At 37.4% G+C, this 13,633-nt stretch overlaps 1 protein-coding gene across 14 annotated transcripts in view; it reads left to right on the top strand.

Annotated features, from left to right (window-relative positions):
* Positions 1 to 13,633, top strand: part of LOC132152779 (abl interactor 2-like) — a 56,730-nt gene that overhangs the window by 24,587 nt on the left and 18,510 nt on the right. For 7 of the 14 annotated variants that reach the window (XM_059561662.1, XM_059561661.1, XM_059561674.1 and 4 more), the window contains exons 2-5: positions 9,297 to 9,464; positions 11,371 to 11,547; positions 11,714 to 11,731; positions 12,258 to 12,355. In XM_059561662.1, the coding sequence (XP_059417645.1) occupies positions 9,297 to 9,464; positions 11,371 to 11,547; positions 11,714 to 11,731; positions 12,258 to 12,355 (461 nt within the window). The remainder of the gene's footprint in view (positions 1 to 9,296; positions 9,465 to 11,370; positions 11,548 to 11,713; positions 11,732 to 12,257; positions 12,356 to 13,633) is intronic. The other 7 variants (XM_059561664.1, XM_059561663.1, XM_059561675.1 and 4 more) reach the window with 1 other exon arrangement.

Here is a 13,633-nt window from a genome sequence, read left to right as displayed (position 1 = left end):
CCTGTTGCACACTGAAAAAAAAGGGTTCCATTCATCCAATTAAAGAATTTTAGGGTAATGATTCACATCTATATTTTTTAACTTGAGAGAATAGTTATTTATTTTTCATTGGCTCAAGTAAAAAAATATAGATGTGAATCATGACCCTAATTTATTTTTATTTTTTAATGGACGAATAAAACACTTTGCATCATTGTTTTATTCGCACCAACATTATTTTATTTTAACATTTTGAAATTTATTTATAAAGTATACTTTTATTTAGTCTCACTGGTAAAGACCTTTTTTTTATTATTTAAAACCAAATTTAAAAACTAAAACAAATACTGAATGCTGATTAAGAAACCTCGTATTGAATGTGTGTTGATTGTAGTGTTTGGATTGTAGAACTATGCAGTTGTTGCCGTTAATTTCAGATGGTTACAGTTAATCTTTTCATTTAAGGCCAGTTCTATGTAGTTTCAACCCAATTCAAAAACAAAACAGGGTGTCCGCGGATCCTTAAAGTCTTAAATTCCATAATGTAAAAATAAGGCCTCAATTAGCATTAAAATGTCTTAAATCCGCGTTTCAAAGGTCTTAAAAATACAATCAAACCGACACCATAAAGATTTTATTTTCATTTTAAAATCATGTAACATTTCGTCTATTTGTCACGCAGAAAAAAATAGGCGGAACCATCTAATAAATTAGTCGTGGGGAAGTCGTGGCCTGGTGGTTAGAGAATCGGACTCCCAATCGAAGGGTTGTGGGTTCGAGTCCCGGGCCGGCAGGAATTGTGGGTGGGGAGTGCATGTACAGTTCTCTCTCCACCTTCAATACCACGACTTAGGTGCCCTTGAGCAAGGCATTGAACCCCCAACTGCTCCCCGGGCGCCGCAGCATAAATGGCTGCCCACTGCTCTGGGTGTGTGCTCACAGTGTGTGTGTGTGTTCACTGCTCTGTGTGTGTGCATTTCGGATGGGTTAAATGCAGAGCACAAATTCTGAGTATGGGTCACCATACTTGGCCGAATGTCACTTCACCTTCACCTTCACCTTCAATTACAAGTTCGCGGGGAAATTTGATAGGTGCGTGACTGGATATTAACGTTAGCAAATGGTGAAAATTTCTTGCTTTAACCATGGGGAAGTGCAAATATAATGAAAACTGGTTACATAACCCTAAATTTGCGTCGTGTTTAAGACCAGTTTGTGGCAATGCTTTCGAGGTCCTGTGTATATTGTGCAAGAAAGTTTTAAAACTCGGAACAATGGGGATCAAAGCTTTGGAGACCCACATGCAGTGCGAAAAACACAAAGCGGCTGCGGAAACCTGTCGAAAACACCAGGTATTTCTCAGTTCTGTTCCGTTGCGCTGACCTCAGTACCACAGAACGCAGCTCCATGCCTTACTCCGGCATCTGCATCCGCTTCAAGCACCGCAGTTTCTACACCACAAGACATCCGAACAACGTTTGGCTCCACCGCAACGCTCAGAGCTGAGGTACTCTGGTGTCTGCGTACTCTAACAAAGCACCAGTCCTATAACGCTAACGATGCTATCGGGGACATTTTTCGAACCATGTTTCCCGACTCAGAAATCGCTCGTACATTTGCGTGCGGTAAAGACAAAACTGCATACATTGCCAGATTTGGACTGGCTCCTTACATAACCAAACTCCTCGTTGCAGATGTTAAAAAGGAAATGTTTGTTTTAATGTTTGACGAGAGCCTTAATGAAACGTCCAAAAATAAGCAATTGGACTTGCATGTCCGATATTGGGGACAAGATCACGTCCAGTCAAGATACTTAGGTTCACAATTCATGGGACATGGGACAGCTCAGGATTTGCTTCACCATTTCAAAGTAAGTACCAACCCATCACTAATCATTTTTATGCATTCTAGCTAGCAGTAATTATTCTTTTTTTATATGTAGTGTGTATGTATATATTAGACACATTCATATTTGTAATGTTTTTGAAAGAAGTTTCTTATGCTCATCAAGGCTGCATTTATTTGATCAAAAATACAAAAAAATAAATAATAATAATTTATTAAATATGTATAGCCCAAGTAATTTATTCCTGTAATGGTAAAACTGAATTTTCAGCATCATTACTCCAGTCTTCAGGATCACATGATCCTTCAGAAATCATTTTAATTTGCTGATTTATTATTAATGATGGAAACTTTTGTGCTGCAACATATTTTATAACCTGTGATACTTTCAGGATTCTGATTAATACAAAGTTATAAAGGAAGAATGTTTATTTAAAATAAAGCTTTTGACTGACACCATCAGAAAAGGAACGCATAACTTTTCAGATTTTGATAAAAGATTACCATGGCAAACAATTTTTTTTTCTGTGTATTAACTTGCACGGATTAATTGTTCACCACAAGATTACAGATTAGTAATATGCGCTAACAAAGTAAATGGGGTCAATTTTGATTTCATGCCGACTTTGAAATAGAAAAATAGAATATTTTTGATCAAATAAATGCAGCCTTGGAATATTGGCATACCAATATGCCAAACTTTGATCTCATTATTTTATTGAACTTTTGTTTGTAGGAATGTGCACAGCAGCTAGACTTCCAAAAGCTTCTATCTGTTTCTATGGATGGTCCAAATGTAAATTGGAAGTTTTTAGAACGGCTGCAACAAGAGCATCGTGAGCAGTTTGGTGGCACACAGCTAATTGTGGTGGGGAGCTGTGGCCTCCACACCCTACATAACGCCTGCAAACATGGTTTCTCCATTTGGAAGCTAGAGAAGGTTCTGAGGGCCTTGCACATACTCTTCCACAATGCGCCAGCTAGGAGGGAGGATTTCACTGCTCTGACCAAATGCACAAAATTTCCACTTCCGTTCTGTGGACACAGGTGGCTCGAAAATCTACCAGTCGTGGAGAGAGCTTTGGAATTCTGGCCATCAGTGACCATGTACATGGATGCAGTCAGGAAAAAGAAGCTACCAAATCCGGGAACAGCATCGTATGACACTCTTGAAGTTGCTGAAAAAGACCCTCTTATTCTGGCGAAGCTACATTTCTACATGGCTATCACAAGGACCTTCAGTCCTTTTCTTACCTTCTATCAAACGGATGTACCAGTGATTCCGTTCCTTGCCAAAGACTTGGCTGAGCTGATGAAGGTAATTCTATTACTGCACTCTACTCTGATAATGCTTATAATTAATCTGATCATTTTAATTGTAATATTATGGAAGTTTGCATATCTTAGCGGACAATGGTATTAAGCAAACAAAAAGAACAATACTTGTTACAATAGTATACTACAATAGTCTTTTTATGTTGAATTTCAATTAATTAAATTGAAATAAATTAAATGAAATATTTGGGTAACATTCTTTGTGTGTCTTTTGGCAGAGTATGCTGAGGCGTTTTGTCAAGAAAGAGGTACTCAAGGATATCGGTTCACTGCAGCTGGTCAGGCTGGATGTCAGTGACAAACAGAGCTGGGTCAACCTAAAGGAAGTAAACATGGGAATGGGTGCAGAATCACTCCTTAAGGTATTCTTTCACCTATAAAATTGTAATTTTGATGGATTCAGCTGAAAGCTTGATTTTATAATAGGTAATAATAGGTTATAATAAGCTGGTTACATCCTCCCACCAGGAACTACAGAAACAGAAAAAGATAGGTGAACTCACAGCCCTGGAGTTTAGGAAAGACTGTGTCAAGGTGATGTGTACCATCACCCAGAAAGTACAGGAAAAGAGCCCATTAAAGTATCCTGTAGTGAGGGAGGTGGCCTGTTTGGACCCCAGCATGATGATGTCTGACCCTGACTGGTGCAAGAGCAATATGACAAAACTGGTGCAGAGGTTTTTGCAAGCCCAACAGTTGTCAGGAGGTGTCTCTGCTGGTAAGAAAGAATAGTTTAGTTCTATCAGAGTGTATTAAATCAAGTTATGAAATATGCTTTTAAATGTAAAAAATGACTTGTGTAAATATTATGTATTAATTTATATGCATACATTTTTATAATTAAATTAATATTATTTTGTTGTTTTCTTCAGGTGATGTTATAATCCAGCAATTCAATGATTTTTTATCTGTTGAAAATGAGAGCTTATTCTCATACAAACCAACAGAAACCAGGCTAGACATATTCCTGCATGGAGTTCTTGGGCAGTGCGATGAGTTATGGAGCTTTTGCAAGAAACTGCTTCTCCTGTCCCATGGGCAGGCAACAGTGGAGAGAGGATTCTCCATTAATAAAGAAGTGAAGACCTGCAATATGCAGGAGGAGACAATGGTCAGTCATCGACTAATATGTGATTATGTCAGCATCTGTGGGGGGCTCCTCAATGTCCCTATCTCAAAGGAATTACTGGCCTCTGCTGCATCTGCTAGATCAAGATACAGAATGCACCTTGATCAGCAGAAAAAAATCAAAATCACTGATGTCCAGGCACAGAAGCGCAAAGCTTTGGAAGACGACATCGAGGACCTGAAAAAAAAGAAGAGAATTCTGGTCCAGGTATCTTCGAGCCTGCAGAAGGATGCTGATCAGCTTGCAGAAGAAGCTGAGGGAAAAGCTGGCACCTTGATAGCACAGCTCATTACAAAATCCAACACACTGAGGAAGCGATATAAAGAAAAAACAAATGAATTACAGCAAATTGAGACAGAGTTGGATACAAAGGGCAAAGAACTGAGATCTATACAGTAAAAACCCAATGTTCAGATTATTGGCATGCAGTGTACATGCCTCATGTTACTGCTGTGCAGTTTGTTTGAAATCTTTGTAGGCTGTCGATGTTCTGCCTAATGTTTAGTCAATCTTTGCACTATGTTTTGCAATTTATTGTTCTTTCACGCCTTCAATATGTCAATAAACAATGTGTGTTAAGGATCGTAATTGGTGGTATTGTTTGATGTTTGCAAATTTGTTGATATGAAATTGGTCTTAAATTTAATTCTGCATGGTATTAAAAAGGTCTTAAAAAGTCTTAAATCTAACTTTCAGAAACCTGCAGATACCCTGCAAAAGCTAAATGCTGTTGTCTGTACCTTCTATGTTTGTATTGAATGTAGGCTACTTACTGTGCAGTTACTGCCATTAATTTCAGATGGTTACAGTTATTGTTTTCAATAGCCAAAAGCCAGTTTGGCCTAATAAATACCAAATAAACATCTTGTGTATGCATACTTTCCTCCTTTCTTGTTTGTTTCTTTAAGAGTAAAAAAACAGAAATCGGTATTGGAATCGGCCAGTTTGCTTGTAAAAAAATTGGTATCGGAATCGGCCAGTTTGCTTGTAAAAAAATTGGTATCGGAATCGGCCATGAAAAATCATGATCGTGCATCCCTAAATACAGGCATACAGAATACCAGTGTACCGGCTGATTCATAAGCAATTGACTCTGAACATTTGACTCTGGAACAAAAAAAAAATAAGGAACGAAAAAAACCCTAGATAAACGACAAAACTCAACAGTTTTTTCAAAACCTAAAATCTATTTGCATTATCAGTCAGCTCGATTCACGACGGAATGTTTTCCTCCCTCCCCTGACTGCTTCTGACAGCCTCTTCAGTCTGTCCAGCCATCCAGATTCTTATACCGTGTAACAGCCAATCACTCACAAGAAAAATGGCGCTAGTTATTGACATCTATTGCTGTTTCTATGTGAAAAAAAAAGTGCTTTGATAACAATTTGTATTGTGAAAACTGCTGTGTCTGTCTACTAGGTTTTATGGCTGACAACCTGACAATACCCCAATTTGGTGAAAAATGATTTTGGAAGGAACATGTTCTGAGATGGTTTTGATCTCTCTTTGTGTGTTTTAATGAGTTTCTCCGTTCACTTTCAAAATGTGCAGGAGTGATGATATTCAGTCGTTGTTCTCAGTGTCTCTGTTCACCTGAACATCTCTAAATGAGTGGCATATCACAGCAGTTGTCAGGGACGTGTTTCCTCTCCTGACACTGTTGCTCATAGTGTTAAAGGGTCAGTTCAGCATACATTTTTCATCTTGCATCAAAATTGCATCAAGAATCGAGTATAGAAAATCAGATTAAGAATCGAAATCGAATCGAAATCGAATCGATTTGAGCGCTTATGAATCGGAAATCAAATCGATCTGGAACATCTGAATCGATACCCAGCCCTATTAAACTGCATTGTATTATGAAATAATTGGTTCATTTTGCATATCTATCTAATGCATCTATCCATATGTCACCAGTAGATCTTTTGTTTGGCACTTTATTAGTGAATATTTAATTATATTGTTCTGGTTTAAGGTTGTTTGGGATCCACATTGGTCTGTTGTTGTGTGGGTTTTGTTGAATGTGTGTTACAGCGGTTTTCTGTCTATAATAGCTCAGTCAAAAGTATGTTAGAGGTGACTGTTCCCTCCTGGTACCATCCTGTGACAAAGACAGGAATTGTGTACACAGAGACACACACACACTTTTTCTCTGTCAGCCTAGGGATCAAAGCTTGGGTCATGTGACTGTGCAGATTGATGTCACTGAAGAACTGCTTAGACCCTGACATTCCACACCAGGGGCGTCGCTAGACCCTTTTAACTGGGGCACGAGCCCCAGTGAAATACTGATACATCTTCGTCTGACGGTGGAAATTTGCTTGTATACCAGCATGTGAATCATTTTCCCTTATATTATTTCAGCAATTATCTCATGTTTATTTTCTGCTCTTTGGAATCGGAACTAATGATTCCAGATTTGTAAATGAATGATTGTTTGATCTAATTGATTAAATTGTTATGCTGTAAGGTCTCACATTGTTTGTGATTCAGTTTGATTCATCTGGACACTTTACTAACACACTGAATCCAATGGGTTTTTCACACTGTAACAGGAAACTTTATAAGACAAAGTGTCGGATGAGGTGGATATTTACTTGCATCCATTGTAAGAAATGAAACTTGAAAACTGTTTGTCAGTGAAGACAGTAGCTTTTGAACCACTCATTTTATCCATTTGATCTGGCTTGATTCTGACTCACAAGTTCCCAGTTTGATTCTGATTTGGTTTAGTTGAGCATTGTTTAAGTAAAGAATATTTAGTTGCAGTGTCAATTTTGCTTTGAAATAAAATCATTTTGATTGATTTCTGGTTTTTCCATTACATTCTGCAGCTAGGAACTACCCGTCACATAACATTTAGGATTTCACAGCATAGATTTACGTATCTTGGAGTTTACATCACAGATAAATTTAAAGAGCTCTATAAATGTAACTTTGCTAATTTGCTACTCCAAATGGAGAAAGGTTTGAGCGTTACTGTTTACCTTGTGTTTGGCTGGGAGAATCAATTCGGTTAAAATGAATATCCTCCCAAATTTTGTCTTCTCACCATCACTGGTGGATAGGACTTTCTCTCCTCAGTGGTCAAAACTGGGCATTATAACATTTAAGGATCAATATATATTATGTATTCACATCTTTCCAGCAATTATTAGAAAAATTTGAATTACCAAGATACAATTTATTAAGATATTTGCAAGTCCGCAATTTTTCACGGGACACATACCCTCAGTTCCCTAACCTCCCTTGTATGATTGACTCCTCCTTCAAACCTAAATTACTTCATCGCACTCTCTGGACCAAAGCTAGACTTTCCAGAATAGATCCCGAAGAGGATCCCATGTGTGATCGCTTACCAGGCTCCACTACACAAATATTGCCCATCTCTACATAAATATCGGTCCCAGATTTTTAAAACATTATCTGAAGTTCTCAAAGTTCATATTAAACCTCTGGCTGTTACAGCTTTATTTGGTACCTTTTCTCTGTCTCCTGACATACCCAATAATAAGACTTGTGTTTAGGGCCCTATGAATTCAGTTTTATTTTTTCCCAAATTCTATTTTATTTTTTTCCAAATTAAGTTTTTTCCGTTTAAATTTTTCTTGACTTTTTTTTTTTTTTAATGGTTAAATTTTAATTGTATTAATCAAAAAGCATGTCTAATTAATTAAAATCAGGAAACTTATACATTTTCACATCAATTTATTAGAAGTTTAACAAAAATTACATTTAGAACCCTATGAAATGTTTTATTTTTTCGTCACCATATGTTTTATTGTTACCTAATTGTTTTAGCATGTCTAATTATTTAAATGCATAAAAACATCTTAATTTATTCAATGCTTTCTTACAGTAGCCTTATGTTTTTCCCCCCTCATAAATCCTGTTGTGTTTTAAAAATTTTCTAGATATCAAATGAAGGCATAAAACATTAATTTCTTTTAATTACTGAGAATAAAGCAATCATTATTTTTTGGTAAATAAAGGGGATTTACTATTAAAATTAAAACATGGAAGAAATGTTGTGTTATTATTCCTTAAAAAATAATGTTTGTTTCTTTTTAGTAGTAGTAGGCTATGTACATTCTGCTGAACAATAGTAATACATTTCTGGCATATACTTGTCTTAAAACCGGACTTTAATCTGGACAGGTTTTCTGCATCATGGAAATCATAGGGCACTTCGTGTTGTAGCTTTTGTAACACTCCTGACAAAGACGTTTGATTTTACAAAATTGGAAATCATCTACATCGCCTATCCATTCTTTGTGGATTCAAGATATTTTTAGATTAAGCATGTGTAAATAACCTGAGTAAAGGGGCTTTGTGTGAGTCTGTGCTTCCATCACCAGTGTTCATCAGCAGCATCTCCTAATAGTGAAATTGCAAGTTTACCTGCTTCAGGAACATTAAAATACCATGCCTATTTTTAATTTATTTTTTTTTTTTTACTATTATTATTTAAAGAGGAAAAAAAACAATCCAATGTATTGGCTAGTTGATATTTGATGCTTAATACTATAGAAAAGCAATACGCCTTTTTTTTTTTTTTGAGTGTTTTTAGCTTATTTGTTCGTATGAAATAACATGCAGTTGCTTCATGCAGTGGTGCAAACATCATTCAATGTAAGTTGTGATAATCGTAATTAATAATCAAGGAAATAATTGACAATTATGATTTTTGTCTTGTCATTTGTATCTTGCTGCCCTATATTTATTAGCTTAGTGTCATTGTGTGTGTGTTTTTTTTTTTTTTTTTTTGCTGTTTTATGCTGTAAGGACTTTTAAAATAACTGAAATAATTTGGTGAAGTGATATGGAGATGTAATGCAGTCAAGACCTGCCTGGATCTACTTTAGCCAAGAGATTCCCTGGAAATAATTGCACACCATAGATCGTTCATCAGCCAATCAGATTCAACAGCCCCGTAGTATTAGACTGCCTTAAATGGCTGAACGGTTTTAATGGCGCACTGAATATTGCTCTTTTGCTTCTCCATTAGTCTCCAGACAAGCACGCCGCTCTAGAGGAAACCAAGAACTACACCACTCAGTCCCTGGCCAGCGTGGCCTACCTCATCAACACACTCGCCAACAATGTGCTGCAAATGCTGGACATCCAGGCGTCCCAGCTGCGCCGAATGGAGTCCTCCATCAACCACATCTCTCAGGTAACCTAGCAACACATCACCCCTCCCCATTCAATGTCACACTCTGGGCTATATTTACTGAAGAACGACTGACAGCTCGAAGAGTCTGCTAGGAGGTGACCGGTACATGACTGTGACATAGTTAGGTAAAAGGTAGATTATAAGAAGCTCGATTATAAATGGTTCTGACACTAATATTAGAGTAGAAATCTTTAGACTAAACTTTAAACTTTATTACTTTAATCAAACAGTATGCCATCAGGAATGGTCGCACATGAAATGTACAGTACCCAAGATTCTTATTTTTTAATTATTCAGAAATTTGGTTGGCTGATCAGACAGGATCCTTGTCCAGCCAGTTTTCAATTGATTCTGTAATTAAACCTCTTCCCACAGAGTCACAGTCTGTAATGAGCTGTAACTCAGATGCAGCGTAACTGCAGGGGTATGGTGTGACGACTGGAGTGTTTTGTGCCAGCTAAAGATACGAGCAAATGTTAGTCACACACTCATTTGTGTGTTCATGTCCCTGCCTTCTCTCTTTTCCTCTGTCACCACTTCTCTCTCTTTCTCTCTGCCTCTCCTCTACCACTCGTGGGAAATTCCTCCCTGTGGCGTCACATCTGGACTGTTGTATTACACAAAGCTCTGAGCTGTACTATTCAGAGTACCACAGTGAACTGGACAAGGGACCACACACATGCAACTCAAATATGGACAAAAAAAAAACAACTCACCCTTGTGATGCGATTAAATTTTTTGCATTATATTGATCATAAGAATATAATATTACAAAATATTTATTTTAAATAAATTATTTTGAATTTTGGATTCATTAAAGAATCCTGTAAATGTGTCACATTAATATTTAAAGCAGCACTGATATTAATAATAAATGTTTCTTGAGCAGCAAATCAGAATGCTTTCTGAAGAATCATGTGACTCTTGAGTAATGACTGTTGTCAGTTTATCTGTCATCACAGGAATTAATGACATTTTTAAATATATTAATATAATTAATATATTAAAATTTAGTAATTTTTTTTTCACAATATTACTTTTTTCATTGTATTTTATATATGGATATGGAAGATAGATATAATGTACTTCATGTTAGCTTGCCTATTTTGTTCAAGAGCAGTCTAAGTCCACAAGTCACACTGACAAGAAACTGTTTCTATCCTATAGCTGTAGTTCCATCGTTTTGCAGATGTTTGATGGAACTGTGTTTTTGGGAAACGCTGAATCGTTGAACTATGTTGCTTATGACGGAACTTGCAACTATAGTTTTGCAGCAATGATTCTGGGATGCATCCCAAGTCGACAGCAGCTGACGATTTCTTCATCATGGATGATTTCTTGTTTTTTTGTCTCCATATCTCTGATCTGTCTTTTCTCTACTGCCCACATCTGTGGACCCAGCTGTTGCTCTGGACTCAATCCCTTTTTACCATATCACTGTCACTTAATGCTGAAAATCATTTAGCTGTCTGTGTTTGAGAAGCCAGCAGCAGAGGCTTATCCCCTCTGTGGTTCCTGTTATTTTTTATTTAACAGCTGTCAACGGCATGGGCTCTAAAGCGATTAAGCAGCAGCACAACATCTAATGCAGCTCTTCTCGTGAAGTGCTTTTGACACGATCCTCTCCCAAATTGCCATGTGAAATGAAACAAAACTCTTTTTTTTTTTGCTTTCACAAATAATAGTGGCCATCGTTTTTCTCAAGGTCTCTTGCTCCAGGGCAGTTAGTAAATTCTTGCTATTTGTAGCTTTAAGACTTCTGTATGTAAATGTCCTATATTATGATTGGCTCTTATGGATACAAATATGGTTTTAATGTTAAATGACTCAGTTTAGTTTTGGTACAAATGTTTCTAGACTTTTCATAATTTTTTTTTATTTTTGTTCTTCCACTTCTCCAATCCAGACGGTGGACATCCACAAAGAAAAAGTAGCGAGGCGGGAGATCGGCATCCTCACAACCAATAAGAACACCTCCCGCACTCATAAAATCATTGCTCCAGCCAATCCCGAGAGGCCAGTGCGTTACATTCGCAAACCTATGGATTACAGCACGCTGGATGATATCGGTCACGGTGTGAAGGTAGGACACAGGCTCACCTCGGGAGGAATGATTTTTCAGACTAACATGTTTGTTTCGAACTAACAAATGCCAGAATCTGACGTGGGTTTTCTTTGTGTCTGAGATGTGTCACTAACCTCTCTGTGCTTCCTCTCACCTCTGTCCTCTGCTTCGCTCTTGGTTTAAGTGGTTACTTAGGTTCAAGGTAAGGGTCTTTACAGCTGTTGTATGATCAGGTGATATGAATGGTGAAGGAATAAGGTTTGATTCCTTAGTTCATATATGATCTAAATATGGACTGAGAATACTGATATTATGTATTTGATTCATTCTATCTTGTCATTTTATACAAAAACACTATTTGGAGACTCCACTATTTGAAATGACTTATATAGACAACTTAATGAGGAATTGAGATGGAGCAAATCATATTTTAGTTTGATTTTGCAAATTAGAATTTGAACAATGATTTGGCAATCATCCCCGTTTCTTCTTTCATCGTTTCTATATCACATTTGCGTTTTTATTGTTGCATGTTGCTCAGGAGTAGGTGTGTGTGTGTGAGATTCTGTTTGTTTGTTTTTTCTTGGTTTTCTTTAAAAGAACAAACAAAGTTAAATTAAATTAGATACTGTTTTTCCTCTTCTTTGGACAGCTGTCCGTTATAAAGTAACAGCTCATTTGAGATGTTTTTGTTCTTGACTATTTTGATTTTGTTGAAATTGCCATAGGTCAACACCCAGAACATGAAGATGGGCAGCCTTCTTCGCACCACACCTCCTACACAGAAACCACCCAGCCCCCCAATGTCAGGCAAAGGCACCATAGGGTATGTATATGGGCTTTGTAGCTCGAGGGGTCACAAATGGGAGAAGCAGTACAAAATGTTTTGATTTAAATGTATTCTGCAATTTTTTTTAAGATATATGAAATTAATTACACATTCTAATATGCAGTACCAGTAAAATGTGTCGACACGCCTACTAATTAGTCATTATTCCATTATGTAGATCATTAAGTGTGTCAAACATTTGACTGGAACTTTAACGCTTTGAACTTATTTTAAAAATGTTTCTAAAGCAATGGCAGTGAGGTTTTAATTTCCTAGAAAAGCTTGTTTTACAGTGTAGATAATGCACAACGTGATGTGGCTCAGGTGCACATGTGTGGGTCATGTCTTTAGGCCGGTGACACACTGGCTGCGTGGCGTGACCGTGCGTTTCTGCTGCGTGGCGGCTGCGTCGCGTTTTCTGTGTCTTTACACACCAGAATCGTGCCTGACGCGGCTCTGCTGCTGCTGTAGGTGACATGGAGGGAGACCGCCGACAGACCAGGCTCTGGTCTTCACGACAACAATATCTATACTTCATGTTAAGCATATATATAAAGCCTACTGATAAAGGACACCGTCAACAGTATTGACGGCAAAATAGACTATGTTCTAACCTGTTAACATGGGAGCCGAATTAAAAATAGACACGCTACGCAGCTGAGACGCTTACGCCACGCTTCCAGTGTAGTGTTGCATGGTGCACGATACTTGAAAAGTATCGCGATTCTTGGAAATGAAAAACGTCACGATTCCTAAACTTATTAGTATCGATACTTTAAAGAATGACTGCATTCCAGATTTGTAAGAGACGTATTTCATGTTGGTGTGTGCAACGCACGCTTCCAGTTCCTCCCTATGGACGTCTGTGTTTTTTCTCCTCACGCAAGCAGCAAAAAAGCACTACAGCGAGATGGCTGCATTAGTGGCTTTACTAAACTGATTTGGCTTTACTAAAATGTGTACATAATCGCATTAGTTTAAATAAGTTTTTCAGATGAACAAAGCACAAGGTTTTCTTGCATAATTAAAATTTTAATTGTTTGGTCAGACAGTTCATATATAATATTCACATTAATCAGGGATTAAACGTGGAGTTATGTTCTGTATGCTAAATATGAAAACGAGCGTATCTGCACAGCACCTATAACTGCGCTTTGTATCTGCTGATTGCTGATCGAGATTTACATGCTTGGCTCACTGACCCTGTATACTCATTCATTTCGTTCATAAACGAGATGTATCAGTTCATTCGACTTGTTCTCGAATGAGAAGATC

This window comes from Carassius carassius, chromosome 11 (genome assembly GCF_963082965.1).
Source record: "Carassius carassius chromosome 11, fCarCar2.1, whole genome shotgun sequence".
Taxonomy (NCBI): domain Eukaryota; kingdom Metazoa; phylum Chordata; class Actinopteri; order Cypriniformes; family Cyprinidae; genus Carassius; species Carassius carassius.
The sequence above is the reverse complement of the archived record's forward strand: the minus strand, read 5'-3'. Positions and strand labels throughout refer to the sequence as shown.